Genomic DNA, 18,709 nt, shown 5'->3' on the forward strand with positions numbered 1-18,709 from the left:
AACGGGACTCTCCCGGTCAAAACGAGACGAATGGTCACCCTATCTTAAAGAAACGATTTTATTTCGAGCAAAGTGAAACAAAAATTATTTGAATTTCACGATATTCACTTCATTTTCATTTCTTGTGCGGCGGGGTCGAGTAAAGATTGTTGCAGTCAAGAAATGATTGTTGTGCCGGTGCATGGAATTCGCCACCCCCAGTTTCTACTTCAATTATGAGTTATCATTATTTTTTCTTTTTGCTCAGGCCAATCGGTACTAGACCTACAGTTTAAAGTGGGATCCGAACCACTTGTAGCTCCACGGTATCGAACCCGGAACCCCTTGATTACAAGGCGACGACGCTACACTGCGCCATCGGAGAGGCCCACACACTGTATTCGTTACTTCAAAATTGGTAATGGAAATTTCCACGAGAGAAGTTGAAATATTTAAAAAAAAATAGTTTTTTGAGAACTGAATTTGTAAATTCATGCGCCAGTTGAAAATGCCTACATTTTACATTCCCAATTTCGCCTTCAAATAAACACTCAAAGAATCTGTTAACAATTGCGTAGGAAAGGCAACCTTACTTTCGAGTAAAAGATTCCGAAGAACTTTGCGGTGGCGGAAACGCATCACCCATCCCATCTCTTCACCCCACCCCTAACAGCGGTGCTTGGAAGGGAAGCAGCGAAAAAGAAAGCCCTTGGCATTGGTAACAGCCTTGCTGGGATACAAGAGATCTGACCAATAAGGACGTTTGAAACCCACTTGACTATCACCGAAAGAGCTCTCCCCCCAATTTGTGCCTGAAACAGCAAAAGAAGATGGCCACGCCATCTATTGACCACCGACGGAACTGCAATTTCCAAGCGCAGCGAGGTTTAATGTAGCTTCCACTTCTATGACCTAACTTTTCTATGGTTGCAGGTCTTCCTCTCCGCACAACAGTATTGCTACCTTGTTTTCTGACGTCAGACGAGGAATGCCTACGATGTTAGGTTAGGTTCCATTAGCAGAAATACAATGAAAAATTATTAATTAGGCTAAGAGAACTAAGCAAAGCTAGCCTAACCTGACAACGTAGGCATCTAGCCTAAAATTAAAAACTTTCTCCCGTGACGTCAGAACACAAGGTTGCTTAAGTACTGTGCAATAAGTGAGATCCTTCTGTTGCTTCTCAAATTGTAGTTTTCGCAGGCTTTCTTTCTACGCCATATTTGCACAGAATGTAATTTTTTATCTTGTTTTGGTTTTCCACTTTTGATGTATTTTCTATATATATTGAAAATCATGTTCTTCATTTTTTATGTATGCAAGTGCAATGTGTAAAAATAGATTTTGTAAATAAATAAAGTATTGAAAAAAAATAAGTATATAAATATTGCGCTGTATAAATTATTGAAGTTTTATAACTTCGTCTTTGCTTTGCTGCAGAAGAAAGAGTCAAGTCATAATACAGCAGAAGGAATCGACGAATTTGTTGTTTATAAACAGTATAGGACCACTGAAATATATTTATTTCAACTATATAACTCTCCGAGACTCAATTGCATGCATCTGCATTTGGTGACATTGGAAACATGTCTCTTTCGAACATTTCAAAGTTCATTAACACTTATAGTGGGAGAGACAAAGTGATCAGAACTTTAGGATACTGTACAATGTGTGCTTCGGATTTGGTTTCATCAAAATCTGCGGCGATAAAACTTGAAATAATAAGTAGTAACCTTAGCACTTGTAGGACGATTCTTAGGTTATTCGATGATATACCTATGTTTAGTTACACTTTGTCCTATAAACTGGGAAACAAGGTACTGTAAACCTTACCGTAAAACAAGCAATCTTTTTATTATTGTGCAATGAACTAATAGGTATAATTTAACAATACAGGGAATTTCTCCAATTTGTTTGAAATTTCGGATAGTTACTAATTTGGGTCTCCTAATCACGAATCTGCACTTAAAATTTGGCGCTCACGTATAGATATTCCTGAATTATGGCTAGCCCCACGGACCATTGGCGCGTGGTTAGGTTAGGCTAGGTTAGGTTAGGAAACATAGTTAAATTTTAGGGTCGTACTAATATCAGGAATATATATATTTCGTTCTTTAAGTATTCGAAACTGAAAATCTTGCGATAAATAATGAGCAATTGTGCATTGTCGGTTGCGATGACTGACCCTCTTATTTTGCAAGTTTGACACGTGAGCGCCAAATTTTAACTTCAGATTCGTGATTAGGAGCCCTAATTTAGTGAGTATGCCGAATTTCAAACAAAACGGAGAAATTCCCGGTATTGTAAAATCGCTCCGCAAAGTAATATACAGCTACTTCAAGTGGTTTGTATTTTATTTTTCTTGTGACATTTCATCTGGTTTTCCAGAACTTTCCCAAGCCAAGATAAACACACACACACCCTTTACAGTATTCACAATACACTACCAGAAGTGTAGAGCGACTAGTCATGTAAGGTTGTGTGTTGTGTGTGTGTTTATCTTGGCTTGAGAAAGTTCTGGGACACCAAGACAAAACATCTCTAGAAAACTAAAATAAAAACTAACTGTGTATTGTTTTGCATCTATTAAAAGTGATTAAGTAAATCTTTAAGACAAACCTTGATAATCTTGTGAAGGTATGACTTGAGATGACAGAACCCCTCTCCGATTTTCTTCATATTTGACATAGTCACTAATTGAGGCCTCCTAATCACGAATCTGAAGTTAAAATTTGTCGGAAACGTCTAGAAATTGCAAACCATTGCCACTAGCCTCACGAACCATTGGCGCTAGCCCCACGAACCATTGGCGCATGGTTAGGTTAGTTTCGGTTAGGTTAGGCAAACATAGTTGAAATTTCGTGTCGTGGTAGTATCAGGAATATATATATATATTTGCTTGTGAAATAAAAAATTTCGCGAAAATCGATGCTTTCCATTCCGAAAACTAACGCCTTATTTTAGCTTATTTTGCAATTTCTAGACATTTCCGACAAATTTTAACTTCAGATTCATGATTAGGAGGCCTCAATTAGTGAGTATGCCAAATATGAAGAAAATCGGAAAGGGGTCCGGTCATCTCAAGGCGTTCCCTTGTGAATGTTGTTGCGGATTCACTCACATTGTCTGCTTCACCTTAGGAATGCTTTCCACATTGCAAGAATTCTCCACACTGTGCTTGTTCAATTTACTTTTGAACATTCACCAACATCTCCCTCGCATCCGAACGTAAAGATTCCATACCGAAAACCTCCTACAAGCACTAGTATCATAACATAGAAACATTCTATGTTTTATTTTGAACCATCCAGCATGTGGGGCGGTTCAAAGGGGAGAAAGCCATAACATATGGAGACCATTGATCCTATCAACAGGGATGCAACAAGCTTTACCAGTGGTGGTGCTCAGTTCACCTACATGGTTGGATTTTGCTGAAACAGTCCCATTTTGCAGGAAGCTTTTGGTACAGTTATACATTTTACCCTATAGAAATTTCCAAAACATTTGTCTTGAGTGTCATTCAATGTAAGTGCCCAACCTACTTGCAATTGTAATTTCGGTAATTATCCGATAAGGCCCGAACACCTCTCACTCGTTTATTTCGTTAATTTTAGCATTGATACTTACCTATTCTGCATTGCGGAAGATTCTTTAAGGCGAAGTTATGCCTTTTTCCATAAAATAGTGTCAACTTTTCATATTACGAGTCATTATTTGTCTTCCTTGTTCTGCTTGGGTAACAGACAATATGGCGTGCACTCGTCATGGATCATCGCACGTCGTGCTTTGTCGATTTCGAGTGGGTATGCAGTATTTCAACCTTCTTAACCGAAAAATACCTACTTTCGTGTTCATTATGTCATCACAAACCATTGATGGATAGCACCACGAACCATTCATGGATAGCCCCAAAAACCATTCACAATAGCCCCAAAAACCATTCACGATAGCCCCACGGACCAGGTTAGGTTAGGTAAGCATAGTTAAAAAAAAATTCTCGTAAAAAAAAAAAGGCACGTTTGAAAACACTGGCGAGACAGCGTGACTTTCGACGCTCGCACCATCTGCACATACTTAATGGAAATAACGGCATAATGTTACAGAAAATGCAAGTTCCTTACATTTTGAAGAAATCAGTTCGGCCGATATCGGATATTTACCGTAATTTCCAACTGATAATTTATTTCTGAACCTAACAACCAGTGCAAAAAGAAAATACATTGTCTCTCTTATAAAGTAACCTTAGCCACATTCGTCAAGCCAGACAACTTTAAGATTTGTCCGAGAGGAAACTTCAGTTTTAACACTGACTTATTTGAACTGCCAAGCAGTGTAACAAGTCACACTAGGTCTGTGGTCTCATTCAACCACTACCCTCCAAGGTGGCATTGGTTGAAAGTAGTACAGAACCTTTGGAAACTCTTACTTCTACCGAATTCTAAACTCACAATGTCTGTAAGACTACATGAAGTTGTCCGACTCTCCAAGCATGTCTCTTGCCATTCAAAATGTTCCATACACGGTGATAAATTGTGAGATACCATATTTTTGAACACCACCGGTGGATATAAGGAAAAACTGTATGCTTAATACCTTTCTGAAAAAAAAATATGCTTTAAAGTTATATCCTGGATAGCGATAATTGAAAACAATCAACCATTATAGTAAAAGAGCTAGAAAAAAAAACTGGTACACCCACATAACGTTAGTTCTGTAAATTTAAGTTTTAGTAACTACATAGAATACAAATAAGAGATAGAAAGCACATGTCTAAATATATATTTTTCTTATATTTGCTTTTCCCCACAGGATACAGACAAAGTAGTGAGGGTTGTTGAAGTGTTGACAAACGTGGCTGACCAACTATATTATCCTTTGGAACATATTGCCTGGGCAGCAGACAACAAACTTGTAAATGCTCGCAGTAGTTTTTGGTGGTATGCTTCCACACTTTGCTGGGCTGTGTCCTTGTACCTTTCTCTACTTAGGTAAGCAGTTTAATATGTCCATATATACAACTTTTGGTAGAATAATTTCAGCACTTTTGGAATTGAAAATAACATATTGATCATATCCTTCAAAGCAGCCATATCTAGTGTCAACACACCTCTGTCAGCATCTGTGGGTGTTAGGAAGCAGCTGGAGAATGCTTATTTCACTATACTCATCAGCCCTTTTTAGGTTGCTGAAATGTCACCTTCCTTTGAGATGTTTTCTACAGTTGATGAGAGGGCTTGTTTGTTAATGTAATTCGAATGGTGAAATTGTGGAGATATTTTATAACAAAAAGTATTGTTTTCTGCGACTTACAGGCTGCAAGTTACAGCAACTATTATAATTATTATTATTATTATTATTATTATTTGTAGTAGGGTTGCATTTAAGCTTAGTCATATAACACGTACTTTAAAAATATTCAAAAAGCACAAAAAATGGTTCTTACGTTTTATGAGTATGTTATTTACAAAACGACGTTTCGAGAATATACTGTTCTCTTCTTTAGGTCCAAAACTTCGACTACAAAAAACTTTCCATAGCCACGTCAAGATATTTTAAAAGATCCTATCCATCTGAAACATGTATTTCAACATTGAACAATTTAAAAAAGTTTAATATCAGAATGTGGTCACTACGGGTAGTGAAATGACGAGGGCCGATTTTAAACTTTTTTTAAATTGTTCAATGTTGAAATACATGTTTTAGATGGAAAGGATCTTTTAATTTCAGGGACTGTTAATTTGTAATAGAATATGGAGGCTACAACAGTTGTAGGCATAGTTTTTGAATTCCTGTCTAACGTATGTCAAATCCACATCCTTATTCCTGGTTTTTAAAATATCCTGATGTGTCTATGGAAAGTTTTTTGTAGTCGAAGTTTTGGACCTAAAGAAGAGAACAGTATATTCTCGAAATGTCATTTTGTAAATAACATACTCATAAAACGTTAGTACCATTTTTTGTGGTTTTTGAATATTTTTAAAGTACGTGTTACATTGCTATTGTGTAATTCGCACATTCATAATGAGTTAAACTTAGTCTATTTTACACTGATTATCTAACTATAAAAAACAGCTTTTTGTCCTACATGAATTAATGTTAAGTATACAGTTATGCAAATTGTATATACATATACAAAATATGGAAATTATCAATTTAATGTAATTTTAAAAAAACATTAGTAGTAATAGTAATGTAATAATAAAGATAATAACAGCAACAAAAATAAAAACAATAGTAATGGCAGTAATAATAGCCAAAATACTATTAATACATAATTAAAATAATAAATAATAATAATAATTAAAGTTTCTATGACTCTACCACCCCTGAGAAATAATCCTGCGCGCACCCTTGATATCAATGTTTGTGGTGATAAATTAATACACAAGAAGTGGCGTTTGTAGCTTTGAATTTGAAAGAAAGATAATTATTTACAAATCTTTAATGAATTGGAGATAGTATAATTTACATGAAAGAAGTTAAAGATGTAAATCGAGCTAGTATATTTTATTTGCTGTAGAGTTCCAATTATCTTTATCTTTTCAGGTCTCTGAGATGCATTACATTGCTTCAAATGCAGAAATCTCATCTAACCAGGGTTGAATATGATGTAAGGTAATTTTCCCCCAGTTCTTATTCACCTATTACAAAATTATGGAATTCTCTTCTGTGCTTAGCTTTGTGCTATGAAAGCATGGCAGTGGGGAGTTGATCTTGAAATTTGCATAGTTTTTATATCAGTTTTGTTGGTAATCATGAGACTCCTGTCAGATATTTAAATAGTTTGTCAGTTTGATTAATAGTGCTGTAAGCAATAGAAATATATTGATTATGAAATGTTTACATTTGTATCTTCTGTACATAACAATAGTAAACCCCAGTTTTCTTTACGCCCTTGCTCCCAGGTACTCTTTTATTAGAGACTGTGTGGACCCTGGAACTCCTCCATGCAGGGACATTGTTGGAAAAATTCTCACCCGAAATCAGCCACCCCCAGAACTGAACCCAGGTCTCCAGCATGGCAGTCAGATGTCCTGTTGTTAACATTCTTTAAATATTAGGTACAGAGACATCGCGTTGAAAAACTCAACATGGAAAGGGTAGCACGGATTTAAACGTTTGAAAACCTCTGTTATAGAGGTACATACCTTTTTCTTTCCAAGGTAAAATTCCATGAGAATCGCATTGATTAAAGAGATGAAGAAGTTATTTGAAACCCCCTTATAGTTGAATGGTTAGTGCACTCCAGTTCGACCGATGAAATTTTTCATAATTTCAGTACAAACCCAGAATTGTGAGGGCAGTTCAGGAGCTACTTTAAAGTAATACAAAGTAATTTTACTTTCCTGGATTTTACATTTTTCTGCAGCATACATTCAATCTTGATGGTCCTAATATATAGCTAAATGGTATAAATATTTTCTCAATTTTACATTTTCCTGCATTTTAAGTTTTTTTAACTTGGTCTCCTGAAAAACATAAAATCGAGGTTCCACTGTAATAGCAAATTCCATCTTAAAAATCAGGCAACAGTAGCAATGCACTGTAAAGGCCTATTACACCATAGAATTTAGTTTTAGTTTAGAAGGGATTATTCATATTTTCCATGAAATATTTCCCATTTTAAATTATCACTAGTTTGTCCCCAGTTACTACATAGAGATACAAATGTCTTAACATCCTTTGGACTTGAATCTGTTTTACGTGCATCAGCACGAAACCTTGTTTACCGCATCCGTCAGGAATTGAATCTGTATGTGTTTTGCAGGGCAGCCATGGAGAAGGTGAAATACCAGCAGAGATACGAAATTCTGACAGCTCTTAGGTGTGCAGCAGATTTCATCAATGCTGTTCATTGGCTTCCGGATGGATTGTTCTGGTCAGGGAAGTTGAAGGTTTGGCAAGTGGGTGCCCTTGGTACATTTTCTTCCATTATTGGCCTTTACCAAAGCCTCCGGAGCTTCAATGGCACAAGCTGAAATTTAAACTTGCGATGAAGAGATTTGTTGCCGTTTCAGGTAAATTATATGGATTCTGAATCTGATGTTCAATATTATGGGCATTTGTGTATGGATATGAAAGTAGTAGTCATAATCGCAAATGATCTTATGTACTTGGAAGATGAATATGAAAGTGGATTTTTTATGTACAGGGTGATCACTAATTCAATTAACCAATATTAAGGACATGCAGAAGGAGTTTAAAGCATTGTCATTGCTTCCGAAACATTTTCGTCGTAATATAGATTAGTTGCTCTTGATTTTTGAGACTGGACCTACAGTTTAAAGTGGGATCTGAACCACTTGTGCCTCCACCGGGTATCGAACCCGGGACCGCTTGATTACAAAGTGACGATGCTACCACTACGCCATCGGTGAGGTCCAGTTGCTCTTGACTACATTTATTTGGTAGCACGTCTGGTTCATCATATCTTGGCACCTTAATTCCATGGAAAACACATTTTAAGTGATTTTGCAGTTACTTTTATTAGTATTTAGGATCAAACTTAGCATCCTCATTATCTCACCTAATAATGATTGAAACACCATACCATAGTCTCTACACTCAACCTAGCCAATCAGTAAACCAATCCGAAACCCATGCCCACCTTTTGGAGCTCAATCACACTTGCCCACCATCCAGCTAACAGTTGAACACTGGTGAAGGCACCGTCTTCCCAACACCTGTTGGCTTTCATATTCCATCATCTGTCTACTTTGAAGCACGATGACATCTTTGTTTCTAAAGTGAACACATAAAGTTAATAGTTTCATTGATGAATATCCTCTACATCCTAATGAAGTTCGTTGGTTTGAATTTTTGTTCACCTCATACAAAGGATAGTTCAATTTCTCTGGCATTAGAAAAACAGTATAACCTGTCTTACCAATTTCTTTTTTGCTACTCTTATCCTTGCGTCAGTAATAAAATTCCCAAAACAGTATAGGGAAGTTGTATTGCTACCTACAGAATATATGTGAATGTCTGTTAATGGATTGATAGTTTTCTCTGAATTAAATATTCCTGTGGATATATGTAAGATTTATATGGCCATAAAGTTTTCATTATATTTGTGATATATTTTTTATAATGCTACAGAAAATAATTTATAGAGTGCAACATTGACCTGTTTTTACAATAACGATCTTGTATCTCAGAATGCTATGTGACTGAGGTTTACATATTATGTGAACATATAAATTTGAATAATGAATTTGTTATATTGTATATATAAGTAAAAATCCTGTAAAATTGTTGATGTATCTTGGATTCAACTGAATATCTTCCATATTCACAACATAAGCTGTTATGTAATTTTGTTCAGTGGCTTTGAATACCCAGCAGAATATGGATTCTGAACTGATTGGATTGGTAATTTTTGTTACGCAAATCAATTCCAACCTTTACTCCACATGTACTATTTTAAAGAACAAGTTATGAAAGTGTACATATTTGTTCCTCTAAGGAATATATTCTGAAATCGTGCAAAGGGGATATAAATGTGGTCCAGAAAAATTCATATCAAGCTGATCTGTTATTTTTACACCACCAGTTTGGTTCTCATGCAAGCACATTGTTTTTGTAGATTTAAAATGCAGTAGGTGAGTTCAGTCAGAGGACAAAGACATGGGTCTTTGGAAAAGTTATTGAGAGACACTTTACTAAAATACTAACTCAGTTATAGTTACTCATTTTGAAAAGTAACTTAGGAAGAGCTACCATTACTTTATTGTAGATAAGATATACACCAGCCCAAAATGACTTTCGACCTCATAAGAAAAGCACAAAATATTACATCTTTATCACAGACCAAAGGCTAAGTCCCGAATCATTGACTTATTGATAAAAGCAAGAGACTTGGTAGGATTAATTGTTCTATCATTAAAGATATTTTCAGTCGAGTAGCTAATCGAAAATAATCCGCCATATTTGATATTTTTTTTATTTGAGATATCTCGGGAACTGTGTCTCCTATCAACATCCGATTTTCTCAGAAATGTTCCAAATAGTGTAAACTTCCATAATAAATGAATAAATCTATTTTTTTAAAATAAGAAATAGAAGTTTTTCAGAAAAACTACAAAACATTTTATGAGAATAACTGCGAGTTGAAAGTCTTAACAATGATCCTTTTTTCAAAATTTATGTTCACTTGTTTGTAAATTGTATTTCTCTTAAAATGTTATTTAAGGTAAATTTATAAATCTAGAAAAAATAGGGGTTCAGTTCGTCTAAAAACTTCTAATAAACACTAAGTAATCTTACAAAATAGAAAATGGTTCGAGAATTATTAATTAAGACTTTCTGAAAAACTTCTATTTCTTATTTTTCAAAAATAGATTTATTGATTTATTATGAAAGTTTACACTATTTGGAACATTTCTGAGAAAACCAGACATTGATAGGAGACACTGTTCCCGAGATATATCAAATCAAAAAATATCAAATACGGCAGATCAGTTTCAAGATGGCAGCCATCGGAGTGCACATATCGATTTTCTACTCGACTGAAAATATCTTTAATGATAGAACAATTAATCCTACCAAGTCTCTTGCTTTCATCAACAAGTCAATGATTCAGGACTTAGCCTCCGACCTGTGATAAAGATGTAATTTTTTGTGCTTTTTTATGAGGTCCGAAGTAATTTTGCGGCGGGTGTAACTGTTAGAACATGTGGAAGTGGTCTTCTTGATGATGATTAACACCACCAATATGAAAGCTTCTAATCAATGGTTTTAAGTCCACGTTAGGTTCAAATGGTCTAATTGGGACTTGACCTACAGTTTAAAGTAGAATCTGAACTGCTGTACAGTGCACCTATGCAGGCAATCAAACCTCTTGATTACAGTGCAACAGCATTACACAATATACTTCCAAGGATGCCCTAAATGTACAGAATCTTCTCAGGAACCAACATGTTGATAACCTAAGGAAACATAGTTCATTGCAAGGAAGGCTTTAATATGTCCTCATTATATTAATACAAGAGGAGAGAATTAAGGATAGATTATGAACATTAATTTCATATGTGCTTCCATTCATGAGATACTGGAGTAAGTGATACACTTTTTGCAGTCATGCACTTTTTTTTTAGTTTGTGATCACTAGATTTATTTCTCCATGAAATTGAAGTTGTAGCATCTTCCAAAATAATTCGCTACTGAAATAACACTAGTCCAAGTTCATAGTTACCACTTTACATTTATTTTTACATTGCTTCTACGTAATAGATTGGCCACGGTAGCTCAGTTGGTAGAGCATCTTGTTTCCATGGAAGACCTGGATTTGAATCCCGGGACAGGAAATCTAGACCAGGAAATTTTCCAGTCATTTCTCTGTTTCTGCATGGCTCTCAAGCCCCCCAGCCTTGTATCGATGGGTACCTGGGGGTAAAGGTGGCTGGACATGGTGATGATCACATCATCCCAACTACGACCTAGATCAAGAATATGTGGAGCTCTATCTCCACATCACCCCATATGCCTTCATGGCAAGTGTGCAAATGCACAGGGGTACCTTTACCTTCTGCATAAAAGATACCCACTACTTAAATATATTTATATTTAGACAGTGGATTGAAGTTCTTCTATTTGACAGGTTGTCCTGGTTTATGTGTGATTTTCCCTTATTTGCAATTAGAGCTTTGCAGAAAGTGTAAACAGCTATATGGTTAGCCCTATAAACCATGTTCCCAGATTAAAACCTTACAGGGTATTATTTGAATCATCTGCATTTCGCCTTTTAGCATCATGTTTGCTCTTTTTACCCATTACTTTGTGCATATATGGAAATCTAAAAATAAATAACATTGTGTTTCAGGGTGTTGGTAAGAAAGGGTTAAAATTATTTAGTTAATCACAAATATTACTAGCAAATTCAGATTTTAACAGGCCATTCAGTGTATTATACATCAATATTTACATAATGTTGCCATATTTTTTGTTGAGGGAAGCATAGTAGTATTAGCTTTGTAAGTAGAACAAAAGTGCATACAATTACGAATAATGTTATGCTTAAATGCAAATATTTCTGGTCATTGTTAAGGTGCAATAGTTGCACTGTAAAGAGTCATTTAAAAACATTCCTAACATTGTGATCATTTTATGGAAAAGTTTATGTAAGAGTTATTTTACTACAAATAAAATTTACTTTTCGTACAAGTCATTACTAATTTATCCATTACTAAATGCAACGTGTATACCTGGGTCCGTAATTGCCTCTGTTGCAACACAGATATGTTACCTACAAAATTTTGAAGCAAGAATTCCATTCTGACATCTCATAAACCACTTTTTCGAGCAAAAGTACTTGCCAATAAAATGCTTCCCAAATAACCCGAATGCCCTAGCAAGTAAACTCTTTCTTGATCTTGATATCCACACACACATATACTCAAGAAATAATTGGTAACATGAAATGCAAGAACTTTTAAGAGGTAAGCATGAATTTTATCACTAATAAACTATTCATCTTGGATCTGATTCAGTGCAATATGTAGTTTGCTGGTTGCTTTCCTCAATTGCATAGCGTTTGATGATATGAACCGGAAATTCATGAAAGCTTCACCATTTGCAACAAGAGAGAATGCACAGGTTTAGATATTAAATACCTTTCCTCCCTCTCTCTCACACACTCCTGTGGCACATATTTCAACTGTTCAAACCCAGAAAATATGCCACTTAATGTGAACAGGAGTGTACAAACAGCCAATCAGCTGCCATTCATTGGGTGATATGTGATCAGAGAGCATGTCATCCCACCCCCCTGCTGTTTTCTGGCATTTGAGACTATTGACTTCAAGTAGCTCTCCAGTTGTCCTCACGATGCTGGGCCAACACGAAAAGTTTGGAACTCCCAATGGGAATCGAACCTGGGACCATTCACACCAAAGGTGAGAGTGCTAAACATTAGGCTATATGATAGCTCAAGATATTAAGTAGTGAATAAAATTGTGTTATACTGGATATTGGAAATATATTTTTGCTGGTGGTGTTACTGAAATCAATTTATTACTTCCAGTATAGTTACATATTCATATTAAAAATGCATCTTGCAAACTGGAAATTCCCAATGACCACCAATTGTTTTTTAGAACAGCTTTTAGGTTGCAGGAACTTCAGTGTTTTATATTTATATATATATATATATACAGTGATGGACAAAAGTAATCATACAGTGGAACTAAAGGAAGAAAGAACGAATTGTAGCATCTAGGAAAACAATAAGGAAGTCAAAACTGTTAATGCTTTACCATGTATGCACCAAACGATATATTGACAACAAGAATAAATATCAGATGCTGCTTTTAGAAAAATAAAATACAATACATTCTCAATATCCGCTTCTTTGGCTGGACAAAAGTATTCATACACCAACATAAAAGTTCACCGTGAAGAAAAGAAAGAAACAAATACCATGTCATCAGAATTTAGTATCCATTCCTCTGTTATGGAGAACAGCTGTCAGTCTCTTTTGCATAGAATGAACAAGAGGCGTGGTAATTTCAGATGTAATATTGTGCCACTCATGCAAAATGACCTCTTTCAGTCTATTATTGCTTGTTATGTCATGTTTTCGGAGTTTGGTGTCCAAATGGCTCCAAAGATGTTCAATGGGGTTAAGGTCGGGGGACTGAGGTGGAGTTTTGAGTGTGTGGGGAGTATTATATAACAACCAAAGGTGGACAATCTCGGCTGTATGTTTAGGGTCGTTGTCCTGCTGGAAGTAAAAATCATTCCCAAGACCCAAATGATATATACTCTGCTGCAAATTGTTCTTCAGAATATCCAAATAGATAAATCTATCCATAGTTCCCTCAATAAAGACGAGTTCAACCAACACCTGAGGCTGACATACAGTCCCAGACCATAATGCCACCACCTCCATGTTTAACTGTCGCCAAGAGATTTTGAGGCTCAAGCTCAGTATTGGGCTTTCTCAACACCAAAATTCTACCATCACTATGGATAATATTAAATTTACTCTCGTCCGTAAACAACACTTTATCCCAGAAGTCCAAACTTTTACTCGCATACTCCTTTGCAAATGTTAATCTGGCCTTCTTGTTCTTCTTACTGATGTTTGGCTTCCTTCTAGGTACCCTAGCTCTGTACCCTGCTCGGTTGAAAAGCCTTCTAATACTTCTTGAGGACACTTGTTTTCCCAGGTGTTCGTGAACATGTGCCAACACTGCTGACGATGTTAATTTTGATGTTTTTCTTGATCATTCTCAACAGTCCTTGTTTCTCTCTCGAAGTAAGTTTCTGAGGATGTCCAACCCTTTCCCTATTTATCAGCACTTTTGTGTCTTTATATCGTTTGATGACACTTTGCACAGTCGCACGACTTCTCCCAACTATGTCTGCGATTTCAGAATATGATTTCTTATTGTGGTATATCATCATAATTCTCCTCTCTTCGATTGTGGTTTCCTTCCCTTTGCAGCCCATTTGACTTCCTGCAGCATGCCAACACCAAACCAACCACTTCCTCACACAGTTGCAAGTGCAGTAAACAAATATCTGGCACTGAATGATGGAAACGGTTGTTTCACGAACTTTTTTTGGGTTTATAACCTGGCGTATGAATACTTATGACCATCCAGAAAGCAGTTTATCTAAGGATTACCCACATTTCTCATGAGAATTTCAGTTGTATGCACACAATTGCTTTGCGTTTCTATTCTTACCATTCTTACCATGGAGCATATGTGCTACAGACTTGACTTGCCTTGACGGTCTTCTTTGTATAACAACATGTTTCATTCAAACAATGCCTTTGTATGAATACTTATGTCCATGACTGTATAAGTACATGTCCATTATAGATTTTGTTTTATAAAATCCTTTAAAGTTAAGGTAAATGAATGGCTTGTATGGTCTGCATCTCTTAAGAGAAATTTAATAATTACACTATATGCACAGAATAACACTTTACATGCCCCCAGCTTCCATGTTAGAGTGGTCAGCATCAAAGCCCCAGAGGTCCCAAGTTCGAACCTTGGTTAAGACACGGATAAATATTCCATTTTATCAATTCATCCATCCTTATTGCAATTAACAAAAGAAGTGCAAAAGACTTTAAATGAAAATAGGAAGAGGGTTTCCCCGAAGGCATAGTGGTAACATCACCATCATGTAATCAAGAGGTCCCAGTTGGAGGCATATGGCATAGTGGTTCAGATCTCACTTCAACTGTTACGTCCAGTCCCGATTAGCCTTTCTGTGCATAAAGTGGACGTAAGACAATTCATGAAAAAAGAAAAAGAATGTTTATCCCTTTACACAAGTCCTTATTTCTTACATTACATTCTATTCTCACTAGGGCTGAGTCGATACCCTGACCGATTCCAATCGATATAGATACTTTTATAATTCCAGTTTAAAATAACAAAGGATAGTTACAGAGCCATAAGTCATCACATTCTATTAACATTAAATAGCTCCCAAATTATTCCCGTGTAGCATAATAGCACTTTAAAATGTCTTGCGACATTTTGTGCACTTATTTCTACACCCAGACGATGCAAATGTTGCAAGCCTTTTTAAAGTATTGCAGTTAAACCGGAAAAACGGTGGATTATTATAAGCATCCCTGCTTCAATTTCATGTAAACATTCTTGTAGTTTTGGTTAACCTGGAAAGGGAGGAAAAAGACAAAAATACCAGGGCCATTTTTCTTGTAGTGGCAACATGTATGAGAATGAGAAGATACATACCTGGAATCATTTACAATCCTTCAATGTAATCTCCTGCTGCTGGGTGAACAAGTTTCCAAACATCTGGCAGTTGGATGCCATTGGTAGCTCCCGTTCGTGCCAGTGTGTACAGAGACTGCCCTGTGGCCGAAATTATGCTCGGGATGTCCGAGTTTCCCCCTCAGCAGTTCCTTCATCTTGGGAAACAAATCAAAGTCTCAGGAACTCATGCCAGGAGAATGAGGTGGGTGCTACAACACCTCCCAACCCTATTGTTGCAGTAAGTTCTGCACCACTTGTGCTGTATGACATCTGTATGTGGATCTGATGCCCACCACCATGTTCTTTCGTGGCCGATTCACTAAACTTTCAAATGCCTTGGCCAATCTGCCAACGGTACGATATGGTAAAGCATGGTCCACACATGCCTCGCATAAGCCCTTGTGAATTTGTTGTGCATTCCTTCCACGAGCAACCTGAAATTTAATGAATATTCGCTGTTCTTCAAGCGTGAACATTGTTCAGGGCAGTATTATACACACTTCCCTTTGTCGTCGTCTACCACACAACAGTACTATTCAGCACTTTATTGTTTTCAAATGAATGTCACATGACTACTTTCTTTTACATTTACACAATGAAAGTAACAAAAGAAAATACAGGGTGTCCCACGAACGGCGCAACTGGGAATTAAGAGTGGCGTTACTTTGTAACCGAAACCTGTACATACATAAGTCATACACCAAATGTTAGCCCTGTCCAAGTAGATATTTTTAAACATAGAAACAACAAACGGGGTGCAGTGTTGTTCATGCAGTGTTGCCAAATGTAAGTGAAAGTGTAAATTTATTTTTCCACAAAGCATGGAAAATTGCATGTCAAACATTCGTACGGAAATTTGGACGTCAATTCCCACCTTGGGTAGGTGGACTATTTCGCCATCTATAGTTCAGAGAAGAAAACCGATCGTTTTCGCGTATAGCCAATCCTGAAATGCCTCGTAAAGGCGTACCGGTCCAAATGAGTGTTTTAAAAAAATTATGAGGTACAGTGGCAACACTGTTGATGTTTGAAGGCAACAAAAGGTGTGTTTAGTGATGGTCTATGACATGGAAATACTGGAAACAAGAGTAGGTAAGTAACACTTTTTTCACCATAATTTTCATTTTCTTTTTTTCCTGTTTCCAGTATTTCCATGTCATAGACCATCACTAAATTTTCATTTTCTTTTTTTCCTGTTTCCAGTATTTCCATGTCATAGACCATCACTAAACACACCTTTTGTTGCCTTCAAACATCAACAGTGTTGCCACTGTACCTCATAATTATTTTAAAACACCCATTTGGACCGGTACGCCTTTACGAGGCATTTCAGTATTGGCTATACGCGAAAACGATCGGTTTTCTTCTCTGAACTATAGATGGCGAAATAGTCCACCTACCCAAGGTGGAAATTGACGTCCAAATTTCCGTACGAATGTTTGACATGCAATTTTCCATGCTTTGTGGAAAAATAAATTTACACTTTCACTTACATTTGGAAACACTGCATGAACAACACTGCACCCCGTTTGTTGTTTCTGTGTTTAAAAATATCTACTTGGACAGGACTAACATTTGGTGTATGACTTATGTATGTACAGGTTTCGGTTACAAAGTAACGCCACTCTTAATTCCCAGTTGCGCTGTTCGTGGGACACCCTGTAGAATCAACACACTCTCTCTCTGTGCACACTATCTACTAACATCCAGTGGCGAAGCGTGCTGTCTCTGGAAGGGTAGACACAGGACTGAGCAGGGATTGGGGGGGGGGTGGAAGATTTAATTTTTTTAACAGTATTATGTTAAAATATAGCCCCTAGAAAATAAAATATAACATATTGCGTGAATATCGTCTACTGCTGTTCAAAAAAGTCTGGATAGCTATTGTAAAGGATAATGTAGTGATTGACGCTCTCACCTTATAATCAAGAAGTAGAAGGTTCGATTCCCCCTGGAGGCATTGGTTCAGATTCTACTTTCATCTGGTCTCTATTAGATATCTGAGAATAAAGGCGCTTCTGTCTCGAAGGTCAGGAAACAGTGACGATGGGACACTGTTCTGACCACGCATTACCCAATGAAAAAGCAGTTCTGTGAGGCCCAGCCCTCTTACATTTCTTATATTAAAGCTGCTCGTAAAAATTATTTGCTACTTCAATAACAGTATTGTAAATGTTTCTCACATTAAAGAAATTGATCACCACTTAGCGTTTATTTATTTTTAATGCTGACCTCCACGGCGGATTGGTTATAACAGCATGCTACAACAAGGGCCTCAGGTTCGAATCCCCACCTGGGCATAGATGTTCTTTGCGAGTATCCCTTCGTCAATGTCATGATATTATCGCTCATTCTCATCTTCCCAATTAGCCAAAAATGGCAGGAAGCCAAGTAAAATAAAAAGAAATAATTGATTTATAGATTTAGTTTAACTGTTATGCATATAATTCTTCAACACGCGCCTTTTTTAAAAAAAATATAATATGATTTAGAAAATGATGAAATGCTAAATGAGAACACACCTTTCTGTGTACTTTGCCCCATTTTAAAAGTAGCACGTTTTCAGTTATTTCACTAATCATGAAAGGAAATTTCGCCTCGATATCCCTTTCCTCAAAGAAATAAAATACTTTCCCTCTATGAATAGAGATTGGTGTGGGACACATCCAGCAGCTAACACTTCGCGAAAAGCGGTTCCTCAAAAGAGCTGAAAGCACCAAACAACACTGGTAACCAACTTGCATGCATTATTTGCAGTTAGAATTCTAATAATGCCTACTTTGATAAGTTAGGAGGCCAGGCTTAGAGGTGTTAGCAACCCATTTTCGCTACATGTTACCAGCTGGGTGTGCTCCGCTCCTGGGACAGCTCTGAATCTTCCATGGAAACGCTGCTTCAACAAGCTCTGTGCATCCACTGCCTGCTTCGTCACACACTCCTACACGATCGGTACCCTTCGAAGTCTGGGAGAGAGGGTGAGAGAGAGAAAA

General features: G+C 36.7%; 1 protein-coding gene across 1 annotated transcript; it reads left to right on the forward strand.

Annotated features, from left to right (window-relative positions):
• Window positions 1–1,421: 1,421 nt before the first annotated feature.
• Pex11c (peroxisomal biogenesis factor 11c) lies at window positions 1,422–12,145 on the forward strand. The gene is made up of 4 exons (XM_083110350.1): window positions 1,422–1,796; window positions 4,789–4,967; window positions 6,526–6,594; window positions 7,748–12,145. Exons 1-4 carry the CDS (start codon window positions 1,566–1,568, stop codon window positions 7,956–7,958), a joined length of 690 nt encoding a protein of 229 aa, XP_082966476.1. The 5' UTR covers window positions 1,422–1,565; the 3' UTR covers window positions 7,959–12,145.
• The last annotated feature ends 6,564 nt before the right edge of the window (window positions 12,146–18,709 follow it).

This window comes from Lepisma saccharinum, chromosome 24 (assembly GCF_977018435.1).
Source record: "Lepisma saccharinum chromosome 24, izLepSacc3.1, whole genome shotgun sequence".
In the NCBI taxonomy this organism is placed as follows: Eukaryota; Metazoa; Arthropoda; class Insecta; order Zygentoma; family Lepismatidae; genus Lepisma; species Lepisma saccharinum.